The sequence below is a fragment of the Atractosteus spatula genome, chromosome 8 (genome assembly GCF_055471065.1).
Source record: "Atractosteus spatula isolate fAtrSpa1 chromosome 8, fAtrSpa1.hap1, whole genome shotgun sequence".
NCBI classification, from domain to species: Eukaryota; Metazoa; Chordata; class Actinopteri; order Semionotiformes; family Lepisosteidae; genus Atractosteus; species Atractosteus spatula.
The window spans coordinates 53,851,792-53,872,804 of record NC_142713.1 but is presented as its reverse complement, the minus strand read 5'-3'; the positions used below and the strand labels follow the sequence as shown (position 1 = coordinate 53,872,804).

The following is a 21,013-nucleotide window of genomic DNA, read 5'->3' as shown; positions in this document are numbered from 1 at the left end:
ACTCCTCTTACTCTTAATACTGACACTGAGACACTCCTCTTACTCTTAATACTGACACTGAGACACTCCTCTCTCACTCCTAATACTGACACTGAGACACTCCTCTCACTCCTAATACTGACACTGAGACACTCCTCTCACTCTTAATACTGACACTGAGACACTCCTCTCTCACTCTTAATACTGACACTGAGACACTCCTCTCACTCTTAATACTGACACTGAGACACTCCTCTCTCACTCTTAATACTGACACTGAGACACTCCTCTTACTCTTAATACTGACACTGAGACACTCCTCTCACTCCTAATACTGACACTGAGACACTCCTCTCTCACTCTTAATACTGACACTGAGACACTCCTCTCTCACTCCTAATACTGACACTGAGACACTCCTCTCTCACTCTTAATACTGACACTGAGACACTCCTCTTACTCTTAATACTGACACTGAGACACTCCTCTCTCACTCTTAATACTGACACTGAGACACTCCTCTTACTCTTAATACTGACACTGAGACACTCCTCTTACTCTTAATACTGACACTGAGACACTCCTCTTACTCTTAATACTGACACTGAGACACTCCTCTTACTCTTAATACTGACACCGAGACACTCCTCTCACTCTTAATACTGACACTGAGACACTCCTCTTACTCTTAATACTGACACTGAGACACTCCTCTTACTCTTAATACTGACACTGAGACACTCCACTCTCACTCCTAATACTGACACTGAGACACTCCTCTCTCACTCCTAATACTGACACTGAGACACTCCTCTTACTCTTAATACTGACACCGAGACACTCCTCTTACTCTTAATACTGACACCGAGACACTCCTCTTACTCTTAATACTGACACTGAGACACTCCACTCTCACTCCTAATACTGACACTGAGACACTCCTCTCTCACTCTTAATACTGACACTGAGACACTCCTCTCTCACTCCTAATACTGACACTGAGACACTCCTCTCTCACTCTTAATACTGACACCGAGACACTCCTCTCTCACTCTTAATACTGACACTGAGACACTCCTCTTACTCTTAATACTGACACTGAGACACTCCTCTTACTCTTAATACTGACACTGAGACACTCCTCTCTCACTCCTAATACTGACACTGAGACACTCCTCTCTCACTCTTAATACTGACACTGAGACACTCCTCTTACTCTTAATACTGACACTGAGACACTCCACTCTCACTCCTAATACTGACACTGAGACACTCCTCTCTCACTCTTAATACTGACACTGAGACACTCCTCTTACTCTTAATACTGACACTGAGACACTCCTCTCTCACTCTTAATACTGACACTGAGACACTCCACTCTCACTCCTAATACTGACACTGAGACACTCCTCTTACTCTTAATACTGACACTGAGACACTCCTCTTACTCTTAATACTGACACTGAGACACTCCTCTCACTCTTAATACTGACACAGAGACACTCCACTCTCACTCTTAATACTGACACTGAGACACTCCTCTCTCACTCTTAATACTGACACTGAGACACTCCTCTCTCACTCCTAATACTGACACTGAGACACTCCTCTCTCACTCTTAATACTGACACTGAGACACTCCTCTCTCACTCTTAATACTGACACCGAGACACCCCTCTTACTCTTAATACTGACACTGAGACACTCCTCTTACTCTTAATACTGACACTGAGACACTCCTCTCTCACTCTTAATACTGACACTGAGACACCCCTCTTACTCTTAATACTGACACTGAGACACTCCTCTTACTCTTAATACTGACACTGAGACACTCCTCTTACTCTTAATACTGACACTGAGACACTCCTCTTACTCTTAATACTGACACTGAGACACTCCACTCTCACTCCTAATACTGACACTGAGACACTCCTCTCACTCCTAATACTGACACTGAGACACTCCACTCTCACTCTTAATACTGACACCGAGACACTCCTCTCTCACTCTTAATACTGACACCGAGACACTCCTCTCTCACTCTTAATACTGACACTGAGACACTCCTCTCACTCCTAATACTGACACTGAGACACTCCACTCTCACTCTTAATACTGACACTGAGACACTCCTCTCTCACTCTTAATACTGACACCGAGACACCCCTCTTACTCTTAATACTGACACTGAGACACCCCTCTTACTCTTAATACTGACACCGAGACACCCCTCTTACTCTTAATACTGACACCGAGACACCCCACTCTTACACCTCTGTAAGGAGATGACGATCAGTGATGTCAGTGGGACTTACCGAATCCAAAGGCTGCTGGGGCGGGAATGGGAGCTGACTGGAGAGTGTTGGAGGTGTAGAGTCCCGTGACCAGCAGGCCATCGAAGTAGGTGCTGGTGGAGATCGTTACTGTGGGGAGGAAAGAGAACGGTCAGACTGAGCGCGCACGGCACAGAGCGCAAGAACTGCACCGGTGCTACTGGCGGGATAACCCGTACAGGTGGCCACGCTCCTGCACAGGCACAACTGCTGTCTGCGTGACCTCGCGTCGAGAAGGGCCTTGGTTAACAAGCTGCCTCTTCCCAACCTGCAGCTAACCAGCAGAGCGTGCAGATGCTAAGGCGGCAGCGTGGCACTTTCATTAAACATCAGCAGCGCAACGCCACTTCCAGCGGGACTTGCCGCCAGCTGTGGGAACAGATGTTTGGCGGTATTGGGGTTGAGTGGAAGTGGAGAGAGGTTGAGAGGCATTGTTTGGGTACGCTGTGCCAGAGAACAGACCTGTCTGTCAAGAGGTGAGTGAGGGATACTTCCAGAGAAGTTTATAAGCATACAGCTGGAAATGATTCAAAACCAAGATGCATCAACTGCACAACAAATACAATACCCATCTCTCACTGTAAGAGTCAAGGGATTCACTGCATGAAGGTAAAGCACAAGCCTGTGAAACGGGGGTAACTAGTCTCTAAGCTTACTCATGTTGAAGAACTGTGTTCATAATGAGCACCACTGCACGTGTGCTGCAAAACTGGAAATGCAGTTCAACATCCCACAGATACTTTTATCTGTACACCACAAGTCAAACGCTAGATCAAATAAAACCTTCAGCCAGAATTTCACCTGCTTGATTTCAGGGTTGTGTTTGCATGGCACTGTATCAGTGCAAAGACAGAGGCGCAGCTTCAGTTTTTGTTACTAGAGCAGCATTTTGCCTAGGGCTCTTCTTTAGGGTTAACGTGCAGTGAAAATTTTGCGCTCACCTTTAGAACAAAATCACATTTTACTGATTGAATCATAATTTTGCCTGACGCGCTCATTAAACCTCTGGATGTTTATGCAAATGGCATTGCAAACCCCCCTTGCCTCCCCTTCAGCTGTAATGGATTTTGTAACCCCAGAGACAATGTAGCTGCACCAAACCTGAAGCACCATTACCTCCTCTATTGAAAGATTACATCACAGAGGCGTGCTGTCAGAGCAGAATTTCAATGCAGTCAGAGAACAGACTATGTTCCTGGGCCTTGAGGAAAAAACCACACAAGGTGAATTAAAATTCAGCCACGCTGAAGCTTATAAACAAGGAGCCGCTGCTGACAGAGCTTCCGATGGGCTGTATGAACAACAAGCAGGAAATTATGTCCTCTATCAGTTTTAGTTTCTCATCCACGCCTTTCCTCCTGCATGTAAACCTGTAAGATTTAGGTAAAGCCCAATAGCGAGTGTCCATGGGGCTCAGCACTGGACAAGAACGGGTCAGAGGAAAGTTAAAAGCACACGAAAAGAGGTCACTAGTGCCAAAAACTGGAGCATTATGCTTGTTTTCTCTCTTCATCCAAAATTCTGGATTTGAAATAAAGAAACTGAGGGGAGGTTTTCTGAGGCTGGATAAAGTTACTGGAAAACTGCTGAAGTTGCACCGTGTCATTGAGACCATTACATGCTGGAATGCAGATGGAAAAGTAAAAGGTTCCCATTACAATGGAGCAGTTTTATGAAATTGCACGTGCAATTTTAAATTAAATTACTATTATCACTCTTTCTAACTCCCCCACTTTGTCAAGAGCAAAAAACGGAAAGAATGCATGTGTCCTGGAAGGATGAGAAGTAAAATTCGGTCAAAAGGCTCTTAGGCCAGTGTTTCATTTTTGGGTTTGGTTTGTTATTCTTCATGGTGGTGTATGAGGCTGCTGTGGCTCAGACTCTGGAAAGCTGGGTGGGGAATCCTTAGACTGGTGGCGCTGGCAGTTGTTGTGGTAAAACCCTAAATTGCCTGTCTGTCTATGTGCACAGTTGTGGTCCGAGGACCAGCAGGGTGTGTGTGTGTGTCATTGTGTTCTGAGCTCCAGCAGTCTGTGTGCATCAGTGTGTTTACAGTACATGATTGTTCTCTGAGCTCCAGCAGTCTGTGTGTATCAGTGTGTTTATATGATTGTGTTCTGAGCTCCAGCAGTCTGTGTGCATCAGTGTGTTTATATGATTGTGCTCTGAGCTCCAGCAGTCTGTGTGCATCAGTGTGTTTATATGATTGTGCTCTGAGCTCCAGCAGTCTGTGTGTATCAGTGTGTTTACAGTATATGATTGTGCTCCGAGCTCCAGCAGTCTGTGTGCATCAGTGTGTATATATGATTGTGCTCTGAGCTCCAGCAGTCTGTGTGTATCAGTGTGTTTACAGTATATGATTGTGTTCTGAGCTCCAGCAGTCTGTGTGTATCAGTGTGTATATATGATTGTGCTCTGAGCTCCAGCAGTCTGTGTGTATCAGTGTGTTTATATGATTGTGCTCTGAGCTCCAGCAGTCTGTGTGTATCAGTGTGTATATATGATTGTGTTCTGAGCTCTAGCAGTCTGTGTGCATCAGTGTGTATATATGATTGTGCTCTGAGCTCCAGCAGTCTGTGTGTATCAGTGTGTTTACAGTATATGATTGTGCTCTGAGCTCCAGCAGTCTGTGTGCATCAGTGTGTATATATGATTGTGCTCTGAGCTCCAGCAGTCTGTGTGTATCAGTGTGTATATATGATTGTGCTCTGAGCTCCAGCAGTCTGTGTGCATCAGTGTGTTTATATGATTGTGCTCTGAGCTCAAGCAGTCTGTGTGCATCAGTGTGTTTACAGTATATGATTGTGTTCTGAGCTCCAGCAGTCTGTGTGTATCAGTGTGTATATATGATTGTGCTCTGAGCTCCAGCAGTCTGTGTGTATCAGTGTGTTTATATGATTGTGCTTTGAGCTCCAGAAGTCTGTGTGTATCACGGTGTGTTTACAGGATTGTGTTCTGAGCTCCAGCAGGTTGTGTGTGGGTGTATATGCATGATTGTATTTTGAACTCCAGCAGCCTGTGTGTGTGCATGATTGCATTCTCAGCTCTGGAACACTGTGCATGAGTGTGTTTACAGGGTTGTGTTCTGAGCGCCAGCAGTCTGTGTGTGTGGACACAAAGCAACCATCAGCAGCATGTGTGTGTGAGAGAGTGTGTGCTGTCTGTCTGTACTGCCTGTAATATTATCTTTCTCCATAAACCACATGGCACATGCACCTACAGTGAGCTCACAGTCCTGTTTGCTTAAAGGAGTTTGAACACACTGCTTCAATAATTCATCATTTCTCTTTCAGCTGAAAATGAAAATGGACTCTGTGCTCTGTCTTTTCATGTTTATTCTCAAAAACTATACCTGCTCTATCTATCCTTGCACAGAGCAGGCCTGGCATGCTCATATGATCATGTTAACACACACTCACACTGCCTGCAAGCATGTTTAGGCAGAAACACATACAAAATTTTCCTGATTTCACTGAATTCCCACCCGAGCTGCTCAGCACTGAAGTCACTTCCAGCCGTGAACTATTTTGAGAGAGGTGTCCTGCGGTGTTGGGGAGTTGTGGGACTCCTCTCTCCTCGCCTTCCCTTCGCCCTACTGCATTAATTTGCTCCAGTTAACAGCCCCTTCATTCTTTCACTGGGGAGCTGGAGGGGGAGGCGATGGTGTTGGTGGAGGGGGTTTAAAGAGGCAATGTGCACACACCTCCCCAGCCCTGCTTCAGTGATGCTCTTCCTCATCCTCTCCATCTCACACTCACATTCCAGATGACCTGTCTTTCTGAGGTTCCCTTGCCTCTCCCTTTAACAGCGTGTTAAAAGCTCTTCTCTCTCTCTCTCCCCCTCATGCTCTCTGCCTGTTCTTCTCCTCTTACTCAGCAGTACACCTGCACATCAGGGGGGAACGCTCAGCTCCAAACAGGGAGTGGGAAGGGGGGGGGGCTGGCGAGTCCACCGAGGAAACTACCTGATCAATAAAAATGCAAGATCTAAATTATTTACACAGCAGCGGTGCGTTCAAGAACTGAATTTAGCTGTGCAGCTCAATAACATCACACAGCTAACGGTATTTGCACTTTACATCCTCTTTGATCAGAAACACACCCCCTCCAGGATATATAAATAATATATGGGATATTATTTTAAAACCTCCTGCGAATTCACAGGAGCACCTGTCACGTGGCTTTTTTTTTCAAACGAGCTCTGTTGTGTGTGTGAAAGGTAACCCACCTGGTAAGACACAGCAATGGCAACAGGCTGCGCTGACCACCCTCTGCAATCTAGTCGGCACATTCCCCGCTAACAACCCCGCCAGGCCTCATTATAATCCTCCCAGTCTCTAATACCCCTGCCCCCCCCAATTGGAGAAAAGGTGGGTCATAAAGCTCCAGCACTCTGCTCTTCAACCCCCAGCTTCAACCCCCACCCCCCACCAAAATCAGCCATACAATATTGATGGTGTGATTTGGCATAGCTCATTACCAGCACACACTGCACCTCTCCTACTGAACTATTGATGCGCGGGGCCCTCTGTGCACTCCCTGCCCTTCCTGCCTGTTTACCAGTAACTCTCGAAAACTCCATTCACAGGGAAAATGGGAGGAAAAGAAATCAGTAATACAGGAGCAGCACGAGGAACGCGCAAGGAACATTTCGCCTCCTCTGTTCTGGGACACTGGTGGCGACTTGGCATTTGGCTGGCTGTCTGATCTCCCACTGTAAAGATCTTCCCTTCCCCCATGAAGGAGCACGAGATGCACCCCCAGCGCTCAGCGTGGTGCTGTATTGGTGGGGAGGCACTGGTGGCGCTCCCAGCTTCCACCGCCATGATGGGAACCTGGAGGAGGCAGGTGCTGAAAGAGCAAGACGGCGCTGAAGCACGTCTGAGCTGTTGCAAACGCACTGCTGCGCAACACAGGTGGGAGCTTAAAACACCAGGTCCACCAGCGTGGGACGCCGACCTTCAAGGCAACTGCAGCTGAAGTTAAAATGTTTTTTTTTTTTGTACTTTGCTAAAACATGTCAAATTAAAAATCTTAGAAGGAAAATGAACACAGAGCCCTTGTCACTGCCAGACACAAATGACGGTATTCTTATGTCTGGTGCAACAGCATCCATGAGCCTTTTTAAAGCATAATGTTGTTGTTTTTTTTAAAACCACCATCCCAGTTGACCTCCGGCAGTCAATATTCCGCAGTGAAAGCTTGAAAAGCCCACACACACCATACACAGTGCAGCTGTACCCCAGTACTTGCTGGGATGTGTTCCTGAAAAGCACACTATAAAGTGAAAGAAAGGGATAACGATCAATATTCTCCAATAAGGATTGAGGTCAAAGAGGGGGGTTAGATCGCTGCAACTCAGAAATTCAGACTAGACACTCGCATAAGAAGTATTTGAGTACATTAACTACTTTCACGTTTCACTTCTTTATTTCTTTCCTTAATACAGCATCAGTGCAAAAAGCGAAAGTTGTTTATTAATGAAGGTGTCTGCACCATGTAACACAGTATTAAAGGCATTAAAGTATAAATAACTGTTTACATTTGTGCCTGTGCAGTGTACATAGCATATTTATGAATACAGTATGGTAAGACACATACATAGCGTATTAGAGTATTAAGATGAAAGTACAGCAGTGTGTATAAAACATATCGTGAGGTAGTTTCTGCTGTCTGCGCCGAATGCTGCCATACGACTTGATAGTCAGAGACATGTTTGTGGAGGACTAGGAAAAAGAAACTGGATTCTGTTATAAGTAATCACTGATTTACAAATACATTCCCGCTATACAAAATCAACATATACTGGGCTAAAGCCTTTTCGTGAATTCAAGAAAATGCCTTTTTTTTATTTAACTCAAGCTGATTAACACTGATTTATGCAAATTTGGGATTTGGAAGAAATGTCATTAAGAAGTGTGGATCTCCATCTTGCGAGCCATGATAAAGAGGAGAGCACAGCCATGACATGACAGACCTCCTTGTGCAAAAAGATGTCCACGCAGGTTCGCAGATTTGTACCTGGATATGGATGTTTTGGCACAGTGCACGTTCTTGCTCAAGCTGTGAGGGTCAGGAGTGCCTGTAGAGACTTTTCAAACCCGGGATAAAACTCTGCATGAGTCTCACAGGACCAATTCAAACTGACTCTCCCAGCAGTGACACAACCACTGACCTCTGATCCCATCGGCCAATGGTAGCATCCTGTCTGAGATACTGTAGGTCTGGAAGAATGCCGGGTGAAGTGGTATTTTCTGTTTCTTGTCCTTTCCAGATTTGTCAGCTTTCTTACACGAAACATTTTTGCACCTGATTGCATTGTATAGATGAATCAGTTCAGTAATTAACCAGTCTCATTAAAGAACTGGAATGAATTGGATTGGAATGAGAAGATCTGTAAACTCTTCCCCTTCTAGCTGTTTGACATAAGACTTGTGGCGTTCAGGCTGACACTGCCGCCAATAGAGGACAGTGGCTGATTCTCCAAACCCCAGTTCCCGCCCAGTAGAAACCTACTGTACTCTGTCCAGCTCGCATAGTGAGAGCGGAGCCCCCAGGCCTGAGCAGACCTGAGAAGTGCTAGAAGGTAGGACAGATACGGATTGACCTCCATCGAGCAGTTCTCCATGGTTACACAATTAGAGACGATTAGTTGTGGAGGATGTGTTTTAGCTCCAACGTGGGTCTCAATGGGACTCCAAGAACAATGTCCAGTTCGAGCAGAAGGCAGGGGTGTGTGGATAACAGAGCGCAGGGTTTGGTTTGAGTAATTACAGTCACAGATTCACCACTGCTACAGCTGCTGATAATGTTCATTGTCTGTTTAGCATTTCACACTGGGGTATTTACACCATTAAGAATTAGTCTGCACAGCGTGAAAATTATTCTTCCAAAAAATAAGCATTCTGCATGTAATTTGTTCAAACCGACTGTCTGTATGCTTTTTTCCCCCCTAATTCGTTAAAATCACGCAGCTTGTCAACATTTTAGACCAGTGGTTCTTGTTCTCAGGACTCAGCGTGAAAAAAGAAACTGAAACACCTCTGATAAAAACCTCTGCAGCTATTTGAAAAATTAATATAAAACTCCCAGTCAACTTTTATTTTATTTAGTCCTTTCTGAAGCTTCTGAAAGCACTATAAACCAACAGAATGCAATAGGACATTACAGTTCTGGACAAGGCTGATGTTCAATAACAGATCCATTGTCTTTAGTAAAATAGCAAAACAAAGACGTTCCTGTGCAGTGGGTTTACAGAACCCTGCAGGGTATGAAGATACTGGCATGCTGTGCTCTCTCTCATAGTGCACTCTCACAAGACTTCTTCAATTTTACACTTCGGGGTTTGGGATGAGGGGATTATTGTGAATTCTAACCCCCCCCCCACCGTGTTTTACCCCCTCTTCTGCACTCCAGTGGGGGAGGGGGGAGGGGGAGGCATTTTGGAATAGGTTGCCTTTCAGATGAGGTGTCAGGGGCGGGAGGGGGGGGTGTGTGTGAGGAGATTAGATTGAGAACAGACAGGCTGCTCCAGGCGCTTTGAGCCTAGGGCAATTACTGCACAGATACAGGAGAGAGAGGAGAGAGGAGGGGGCACCCATGGGCTGACTCCCAAATTTCATCAGGCTTCAGCGAAGAAGTGCTATGAATAATTCAGCCGATGCAGGAGCTATGCCACCATGTGTCTTCCAGCACTGAGAGCACAGGAACAGATTTCTCCCTGCCCAGACACTGCTCCTCTTAAGAGGTGCCATCACATTCAGGGGCATGGCTGGTGGAGGAGCACATGAAGACAACAGCTCGCTCGCTGCGTTTTTATTTCATATAAGCAGACGTGACTTCACGGCATGAGAAAAGGGGGGAACACATGGTCGAATGGCCCAGTCTTGCTAGAACACTTTGTACCCACAATACACTGTGAAAACTGTGGTTCTGCGCTGGTGTTGGCATCAGGTACTGCAGAACACAACTGTCCACACAAACATGCGTTGGCAATCCTACTGTAGGGAAGCTGTATTATCTCAGTGTGAAGATCCGCATTCACAGCAAGAGCTCTCTTGAGCCTCTCCTGACACAGGAGAAAGGAGGTCGTTCACCAGATGTGTGTCAGTAAAGACACTGGTAAAGGGGATTATAGGAAACATTTGAACTGACCGTGTGTTTGCACAGAGAGTTAACACTCAAGAAAACAGCTACTACTGAAGTGTTATACCGGTTTCTTGGCTCCAGTCAATCTGCCTATGCTCACACACAGTACATATACAGTACTGTTTATAGACACGGGCATATTTTCTCCATTATGCAATTATCGTGATTGTTTTTTATGCTAGTTATCATGGTGAACATTATGTTGTTACTCAGGAGAGACATCAAAGTCGTTCGCTCCTCAGCAAGGTGAGATCTGCACCACGTTATGTGTGAAGCGAGCGACTGTTTCACAACTGCTGCTCTTCTATCCGAATGTACTACAACACAGGTCAAAAGAGCACAGTCAGCCCTGCAGAGGAGCAGCCTTCATTTTCAAAATGGTTTGGCTTTCAAAATCAGAGAGGGGATCCTTGATCACACTTGATTACTCTCAGCACATAGCAACACAAGAAATAATCCTATTATGTTTGCCTTTTTTATTGTTCTCCACCACAAAGAAAATGTAAGTAACATCTTAACAGACACCTTTTTCGTAAGTAATTATTTCCTAATAATTTCAGCCTCCCACTGGGCTCTTCTACCAGCAGACAGTGGGGGGGGGGGGGTGTCCACTGGTCCCGAGGGAGGAACACCAGGGGTTTTCTAATAAAGCCGCTCTCCATGAGAAGGGGAATTCAATATCAGTCTTATCCATGAATAACTGTCCATGAAGAGGAGCGAATGGGATGACAAGTGTTCAGGAAACGGGGAGCAGTGAGGAGGGTGAGGTTTGGGGTCAGTCGGAGACAGGGAGATGGCCATATAGCTGTGAGGACAGGGGGGTGCAGAGATCAATTACAGGCACATCTCGAAGCTGCAGAAGACGATGGACAGGCTCTCAGCCGTGACACAGGCTGGCCCAGCCCCCCGGCATCCTCCGTCACCATGCAGTTTTTCAGCCGAGGGCTGTGAGGCGGCAGTGATGGGCAGTGACAGGGCACAGTGTGGGCTCTGCCAGGTGACACCGCAGCGGCACACTCATGCTAGAGCGGGTAACTAGGAGAGCCACCAGCACACACTGCCAGCTGCGATTGTACCACCTGGCACAGAGTTGTCCTTCCCCCTCCTCTGCCAGCTCCCTCTAGATTGAGGTTAAACACATCACAAATTCATTGGACCAAGTTGCAATTAGAAGTGCAAGCATTAGATATTATGATCTGCGGCCTTGGCAGATACATACTGTACATAGATATAAAACAAAAATATGAATTGTTTCCAATGGGACAGAGATGTATGCAGTGCATCAATAACAGCAGTGATGATATTCGAAATACTGCAATTATGGTTAATGATGTTTAAAAAAGCATCCTGCACCCAGAGATCAATGAAAACATTTTGCTAAGCTGGGATCAAGTTGATATGCAGTGACAGCTAATTACATTCTAAAGGAAGGCACGTGGTAGTATAGTAAACACTGGAAATGTAGAACACTCAGTACAAGTCATTTAAAACACATGAGCCACAATCCTACAATACAATCAATGCAGGCAGCCCTTCGCCTCACAATAAAAGTGATTCTGTTGTGTTGACACCATGAGCAGTCACATCTATTCGTGGTGTTTTGGAACAGTATCGGGTTGGGTAGGCCTGGCCAATCTGTCTGGGAAGAAACGGGAGCAACAGTCCTATGAAAAAAGATTTTCTGAGCCGGCGTGTCCGACTCTCGGTGTAGGAGTCCATTTCTAGTCCGCCTATCCTTTCTATTCTGTACCACTGGGCTGATGAATATAAGAAAGGTAACAACAAGAGGAGGCCATTTGGCCCATCTAATCCATCGGGTAGTTGATGGTTAATGATCCAAGAATGTTTTCCAGCCATTTCTTAAGAAAAGCCATGACTGGGTAGCTTGTTCAGCTCTTTGTGTAAAGATGTACCCCCTTTTCTCAGTCTTAAATGCAGCTGTATTTAAGTACTTTCAGTCTGGGTGAAGTATACATTATTATTATAGTGCTTTTCCTGGAATCTCCACTCAAAGCGCTTTACAGGTAATGGGGGCCCCTCCACCACCACCAGTGTGCAGCCCCACCTGGATGACAGCAGCCATAGTCCACCAGTACACTCCCCACACACCAGCTCTCAGTGGGGAGGAGAGCAGAGTGACAAAGCCAATTCATAGATGGGGATTCTTAGGAGGCCATGATTGGTAAAGGTCAGAGGGAAATTTAGCCAAGACACCAGGGTTATCACCCCTCCTTTTTTGGGGAAACACCCCAGGATTTTTTCTGAGAGTCATAGAGAGTCAGGACCTCGGTGTTACAATTCTTCTGATGGACAGCGCCATTTTTACAATACAGTGTCTCTGTCACTATACTGGGACATTAGGCCCCATAAAGACTGCGGGGTGAGTTCCCCCTCCTTGTGCTACTAACACCTCTTCCAGCAGCAACTTTAGCTTTCCCAGGAAGCCTCCCATGCAGGCACTGGCCAGACTCACACCTGCTGAGCTTCAGTGTGCTGCCAGTTGTGAGCTGCAGGATGACATACTGTAGCTGCTGGCTACATGGCTCACGACATAACCCACAACCTTCCACTGATGAGCCCAGAACCTTTATCACTACTCCACAATGCTCTGTTGAGCATTGAAGAACTGGTCCAGACCCTTTACCATGTAAAACTGGATCTCCTGCACTCAGAAATGTACCAGAAAGGTCACAGAAACACTGACTGATCCGCACACTACTCGTTCTGACCAGCACTGCTTCACCTGCTGACCCACACTGTCATACTTATTAACCAACACCTCTACGCATACTGACCGACACAACTACTACTGAAAAGTACAATATCTACTGACCAACCTGCTATACCTGTTGACCAACTCTAGTACTCTGCATTCAAGTCCTGATAACGTTTTTGCGTACAGCCCACTTAAAAAATAATAGTTGTTACTTAACAGAAGATCTTGTCCAATACCAACCTAGACTTAGTAAGCCTCAGCACTTACTGTTGCGCAGTCATTTAGAACAGGACTTTGGCTTAATACTGCTCCATAGGGCAGAGCAATAAATGATGAAGTAATATAACCACAGAAACGCGCAAAGAATAGCTGAAGCAGGGCTTAAACTAGGAAAGTCCCAGTATGAATCCTTTTTCTTAAACTACTGGAACAGCTAGCTTCCTACCTTCAAACAAATTTATCTTCGAGGAGAAATGCACAGTGCGAATGCTGGGGGTGTAGACCATGCCCATCTCCATGTGGTTGCTGGTATCGCAGCCTGATCTCAGCCCCGTCATTCCGTTACACAACCACCTGGCACCAGCCCTGCCCTGCTGGCTCTGCCATCTGCCACTGCCTGACAGGATGCCCCCACCATCCAGAGTCCGTCGCCCGCGCCAGCCGCGCCTCCCGAGAGCGCGGAGGAAAGGACACGCGCCGAGGGAGAAAACGCAGTGACCGGCGGAGTAAGACGTTGGGCTTGGCGGCACCTGGCGGCGGCAGGCGTTCCCCCACCGGGGACGCACAGAACCGAGGGACCGAGGCCCATTTCAACCCCGGAGAGCAGCAGAGGCAGCACGTGCCAGACTGGGGCAACTCACGCCCTCTGAACAGATACGCTGAAAGTATCGTGCAATTCATGTAAACACACACAGGAGAAGCGGAGCGCTCCACCATCTGGGATGCAGGGATGTGCTTCTCACACGGCTTCACAATCCCAGGCCAGGGCGTTTCTGTCGCATAGTCCTGACACAGTGCTCCCACCCCGCTGGGCTCAGGGAATCATCAGCGATCAGCCCTCATGACAGCCCGGCGTCAAGAGGGCGGAAATGATTCATCAGAGCTCTCAAACACTTCCTTACACTGGTAACACCCTCTACTAAACTGCTATTAATGAATGATTTTAGAACCGCTTAATAAATGTTTAATAAGTAATAAACAGGACATGCAATTTAGTCAAATGTAATAACGCTGTTTAGTACTCATCTTGATGAAAAGCACTTCATAAAGAGTTAGAATTCTCCATTTAAAGTGTACGAGAGCTCAGCCGCTCCTCTTTTGTTTCCCAAGGGCGTGAAAGGAATAGTTTGATTACTGTAATTCTATTGATAAAAATTTAATCACACGTAAGGATGAGGTAAACGTGCTTAAAAGGAACAAGCAGAGTACAACATCCGGATGAAAGAGCATTTTCGAATCCTTCCAGATGAGTTGGCAATTGTCAGTGTCTCCGTTAAATATTACATGCTAACAAAGCCTCGGTATCGGAGTGGAACAAGCGTCCTCCAGATCTGATCTGATTACACACCTGTCAATAACAAGAGTAAATAATCATATTTAAAGCAGATGTTGTAAATGGCAATGCCTTGTGAAAGAATACAATGGATTTATTCGCAATCAACAGTGAAAAATGAATCGGAAGGCACAAGTGGAGACTACAGGGAACTGAAGTGCTGTTATGTTTGTGGAAATACTTTCAGTGATATCCACCAGGCAGGAGAAAGCTCTCATTACTGGATTCATTAGTCTGTATTGCATCAGTTTAGAGAGCAGTTCTGTTCTGAGTGGGGTCTTTTCATTTTCTAAAATACAGCTTTTAGAATTTGCATCTCTCATGGGTGGTGTTGGAATCTGTCCATCACCGAGATTCCAGAGAGGCTAAGACTCGGGTTTGTAAGACTCTGATCCCAGGTACTGCCACTTATAGTAGATATGCAGCTGGAAAGAGGTTTTGCTTTGTCCGTGTGTCTGCTAGTTGAATAGAGTTTTGTGTCTCCTAAGTGGCTGCAGGCAGATGTGCCTGAAACCCCACTGTTCCAGGAAAAAAGAAACCATGTGCCCACACTCAACATTCCCCGACTGGCGGGAGAGTCATTATTTCACATTTGTATGAATTTGTATAAATTCATTTGTATGAATGTACTTGTTGGGCAAGCTGCTGTCAAGCCTGACTTTCTTACTCACAGTCTTCCTCATTCACAGAACGTACATGAACCACCCTGTTTTTATTACAGTATATTCTATACAATAGAAGGACACAGGAAAGCACTGCAAAACCCAAGTAAACAAGAAGTAAAAGCGGAGATAAAGCATTCTAAGACTGCAAAATTACCATGCTGAGTGAGTATGGCAGTCGAGACAAACTAAACAAAGTAACATTTCCAAAGCTTTAAGACACTTAAGTATTCAAACTCTTCAAGGGCAATGACAAATTCAACTGAGTGCACCTTTTCAAAGTGAACAAGAGAACAAGTGGAAACTTGGGACACATTTAACACCAAGAATGGGAGGTGTGTCCTTACACAAAGGGTGGTGGGAGTGTGGAACAAGCTAGCAAGCAAGTCGTTACCCTGGCCTCTTTGAGGAAAAAACTGAATAAGGTCCTCTGATCAATTTACTGCTTATAACTAAATGGGCATATCAAGCTTTCTTGTTCATCATAACCAGCTTAAAAACATTAATGATAACTGCATAATGGAGAAAATATGTCCACGTATACTGAGTGTACAAAACATTAACATGTTTCCAGAATTGGATTGTACCCCCTTTTGCCCTCAGGACAGCTTCAATTTGTTGGGGAACTGGACCAAACAAGGTGTCAAAAGGATTCTGCTTCCCACAGTTGTGTTGAGCTGGCTGTCTGTGGATCTCTAAACACATAGCTCATTCCAACCCATCCAACAGATGCTCAGCTGGATCGGTGACTGGGCAGGCCACTGCATTAACATGAATTCACTGTCATGTCCGTGGAACCGTTCCTGGACAATTTTAGCCTTGTGGAACAGGGGAAATTTCTGCTGAAAAAAATCCATTCCCAGATGGATACACTGCTGCCATGATGGGGTGCACCTGACCGGCAGTGATGTTCAGATATACTGGGGCATTCAAATGTGGCTCCTCTTCTATCAAGAGGCCCAAGGTGCGCCATGAAAACACACCCCGCACCATCACACCACCACCACCAGCAGCCTGCAGTGTTGACACACAGCCTGATGGATGCGTGGACAAATGTGGTTTCTCCATATCCTTGTCCTCCCCTCAACGCCAAACAGCAGGAACTGGGATTCTTGAGACCAGGCAATGTTTTTCCAATCCTCCACCGCCCGATGTTGTCGTTCCTTAGCCTACCGCAACCTCCGTCTCCATTTTTTGCTGGAGGAAGTTTAATCCTGGAAGGCCGTCAGCTGCCATGCGCCACTCGTGTCAATGTGCGAAGAGCCGTGCGTTCTTGTATGGGTCTTTCGGCACCGATGTGACACTGGACTATCAGTTGACTAACTGTAGACCGGCTTTTGATCTGCACAATTCGTCTCAGCCTCCTTTCATTTCATCAAGGAGCCATTCTCAACTACTGGCCTGCTTTCGGCTGGACGTCTTCACACAGGACACCATTGAGTTTGAAAAACCCAGCAGCTTTGCAGTTTTTGACACACTCAAACCAACATGTCTGGCACCTACTGTACTATCATACCCAGTTCGAAGATACTTAAATCTTTTTTCTCGTCAATTCTCCCTCACATACACAATCCATGTCTCGATTGTCTCAAGTCTTAAAAATCCTTCTTTAACCCATTTCCTCCCTTTCACCTGAAGTGTTTTTACAGGTGAAATCAATTAGGGATCACAGCTTTCACCTGGATTCACCTGGTCAGTCCAAATCAAGGCGTCCCTAATGTTTTGTACACTCAGTGTATATAAACAGTATATGTACAGTACTGTGTGTGAGCGTGGACAAATTTGACTGGAGCCAAGAAACCAGTGCAACACTTCAGCAGTAGCTGTTTTCTTTGTTTTCTTTGTAAAACTGCATCACCCAGGGGACAGCTTCCAACATGTATTTGTGAAAAGGAGCTTGTTCCGTTTCGCTCTTCTCAGGTTACAAAACTGTTTGCTGAAAAGAAATTCATTGCTCGTAGAGCGATTATCTAGCATGTCCTCGCTATGTGTGAAAACGAATCATGCAAATGTTTGGCTGCAACCCTAATCGCACTGCATCTTAATAGACCTCCTGCACTACAAATTGCCTTTCAATCTCAAGTGCTGTATTTTTTAAAGAAACATGACACAAAAGCCGGATGGTCTACTTGACATGATTTGTTTTCACCACCAGGTTGTATTAATCAAAGCAAGAGCTGCGTCTCAGGCAGATCACTTGTTTCAGCCCCTTACAGGGCGGTGGCTCTGTGGCTCAGGATCTGCGCCTGTGGCTGGAAGGTTGCCGGTTCGTATCCCATGGCCGGCAGAGGAATCCTACTCCGTTGGGCCCCTGAGCAAGGCCCTTAACCCCAGCTGCTCCAGGGGCGCCGTATAAATGGCTGACCCTGCGCTCTGACCCCCAGCTTCTCTCCCTGTCTGTGTGTCTCATGGAGAGCAAGCTGGGGTATGCGAAAAGACAAATTCCTCATACAAGAAATGGTATATGGCCAATAAAGTGATCGTATCTTACAGTCACAACTCACAGAGTGAATTAAACTGCTAGGGGTGATTTCCAGATTGTTCACAACCTTTCTCAAGACAGCAGGAGCCAGAGACAAGACAGAACCTGTCCCTCTCTGGACCTCACCCCCAGTGTTGTGCCATGACTTTTGCCTGAAAGGACAAGTTTGACATCTCCACATTAATCTACTCCCAATGTTTCCTGACTCAGATCCCAAAACTTTGAAAGAGGAAAAAAATCTATTTTCTTTCCCATCCCTACTTCCTTCGGAAACTAGGTTTCCTTGATAAGGTGTAAAGCCCTCTACACCCTGACTCACTACATTTAAAATCCTGTCCCTGACTCATTACACATGAAACCCCTGTCCCTGTCTCTAATCCTGACTCATTACACGTGAAACCCCTGTCCCTGTCTCTAATCCTGACTCATTACACGTGAAACCCCTGTCCCTGTCTCTAATCCTGGCTCATTACATGTGAAACCCCTGTCCCTGTCTCTAATCCTGACTCATTACACGTGAAACCCCTGTCCCTGTCTCTAATCCTGACTCATCACACATGAAACCCCTGTCCCTGTCTCTAATCATGTCTCATTACACGTGAAACCCCTGTCCCTGTCTCTAATCCTGGCTCATTACATGTGAAACCCCTGTCCCTGTCTCTAATCCTGACTCATTACACGTGAAACCCCTGTCCCTGTCTCTAATCCTGACTCATCACACATGAAACCCCTGTCCCTGTCTCTAATTATGTCTCATCACATGTGAAACCCCTGTCCCTGTCTCTAATCCTGGCTCATCACATGTGAAACCCCTGTCCCTGTCTCTAATCCTGACTCATTACACTTGAAACCCCTGTCCCTGTCCATGGCTCATTACATGTGAAACCCCTGTCCCTGTCTCTAATTATGTCTCATTACATGTGAAACCCCTGTCCCCGTCTCTAATCCTGGCTCATTACATGTGAAACCCCTGTGCCCGTCTCTAATCCTGTCTCATTACACGTGAAACCCCTGTCCCTGTCTCTAATCCTGTCTCATTACATGTGAAACCCCTGTCCCCATCTCTAATCCTGGCTCATTACATGTGAAACCCCTGTGCCCGTCTCTAATCCTGTCTCATTACATGTGAAACCCCTGTCCCTGTCTCTAATCCTGGCTCATCACATGTGAAACCCCTGTCCCTGTCTCTAATCCTGTCTCATTACATGTGAAACCCCTGTCCCCGTCTCTAATCCTGGCTCATTACAAGTGAAACCCTCGTCCCTATCCCATGTGGAACCACTTGCCCTGTCCTGACAGATCCTTAGACATATGTCCACCATCAGACCTCAGGGAAAGTGCACAGGCGTTGTCTGGATGCTCTCAAAGGAAGTCGACAGAGGCTCACAGCTGTGCAGCCCCTCTCTGTTTCCTCCCGTTGTACCCCAGGGCTTTGCTGGGATGTTCAAAACACTGCCCCATGCTAACCCCCACATCCACATCCCACCCAAATCTGCCTGCTTCCTGCATTCCAAGTCTCCCACTCTCTTTTTTCCCTCACTCTCCCCATCTTTCTCTGTTTCAGTCTCTCTCTGGTCTGCCCACCTGCCCCTCCACAGTCAGCCCAGCTGGGATGTCCCACAAAAAAGTCCCACTGACCAAAGCACCCAGAGTCCAGCTAGATCTATTACTACTCTCCTTTGCTGCCCTCAAATTCCCTTTCAAAAAGGTCACTGCTGTGGCAAGTTCAGCAAGTGTTTTTCTCGTCACTTGACAAGCAGCTCTGTCTTCTCCGCTCTGTGGCAGGAAAGGAGAGGACCAGTCAGCTCCACTCCTCTGGACTGACATATGGGGGCTAAGTGGCTGCACATCCGTCTACCTGCATTTGCAGAGCCCTAGGAGTAAAACTGCCTTTTGTGATGTTAACTTTACTAGTGTTGGGATTTGCAAGGACACTGTAATGTACATCACTACCATACTGAATGATGCTGCCAGAAAAACTTCACAGATATATTTGTGTTGCTGGTTTAATTTGATGTCAGTGGAAGCTATTATTCACTGTTTAAGCAATATTCACTTCTCCGAGACGTCTCTGGAATGCTATGACGCTCTCTTCCTGTCGCCTACAGGAAAAGCTGAGCTATAATCCCTAGTTCAGACCATCAGGCTGCACATGTGGATCCTATTCCTGTTTTCACCTGAACAGACAGACTGACCTTCCCCCAGTCTGTGCTGGGGCAGATTAACCCCTTGCTGGGCCCCAGGCAAAAAGGTACTCTGGGCCTTAACTGCCATAATACTATAGGAATATTTTATTATTAAACCCCCTCACTACATGTGAACACCAATACTCCACAGGCCTCTAATTACATCTCATTTTCAAACTGACAGCTACTTGTAGTTCACCTGCTGTCTGCCTCTACCTTTCCCATTCGCCGTTTCCTGTACTGTACTCTGCAATGTCTCTTTTGTTTTACCTTTTGTTCTTCTGTTTCTATATGGATCTCTCTTTCTGTGCCCCTGTCTCCATGTGTATCTCACCCCCTTGCTCTCACTTCTCACCCTTAATGCTGTTTTGTGTGCTCTGGGAGTGCCGATGCACAGACAAGACTGGCTACCCAGCATGCAGGCAGCCGTCACTGCCTGCAGGACTCACAGGGAAGAGGACACAGGCACATCACAGCTATGCTGAGGGCAGATTCGTGTGCAGTTTGTCCGTTCATTCAGTGATATTTAATAACTTGCTAGAATCATTTGTCTTGAGCGGCAATGATTAAGATACGTTGTCGGTTCGGACTTTATCTCCAACTGCTTTTATAATGCTTGTCACAGAATCACACTAAAAAAAGCAATATTGAATCTCAAAGGAAAAGAAACAAGAGGACTAGAAAGGAAGGAGGAAGAACAAGCGAACGAGAGAGTGCGAGAGACAAAGTGAATGAGACAGGCTCTTGCCTCTCAGACTATCTGGCTCTTAGAATGGGGGTTCATGTATTTTTCATCCCCTAGCTGCTGAGGTAGGGCTGTAATGTATTCTCCCTCCACACCCCTACCACAGCCTCTGATCGGCAGGAGTACTCTTAACTGCCTCATGGCCAGGGCCCTGCACCACAGCGCTCTCCCGTAGTCATCTCTCAGGAAGCCGAACCAATGGCAAAAC

General features: G+C 46.2%; 1 protein-coding gene across 1 annotated transcript in view; it reads right to left on the bottom strand.

Annotated features, from left to right (window-relative positions):
• reln (reelin) overlaps positions 1-21,013 on the bottom strand; it is a 183,157-nt gene that overhangs the window by 146,507 nt on the left and 15,637 nt on the right. Inside the window, exon 2 of the mRNA XM_088922975.1 lies at positions 2,298-2,405. Within this exon, the coding sequence (XP_088779101.1) occupies positions 2,298-2,405 (108 nt within the window). The remainder of the gene's footprint in view (positions 1-2,297; positions 2,406-21,013) is intronic.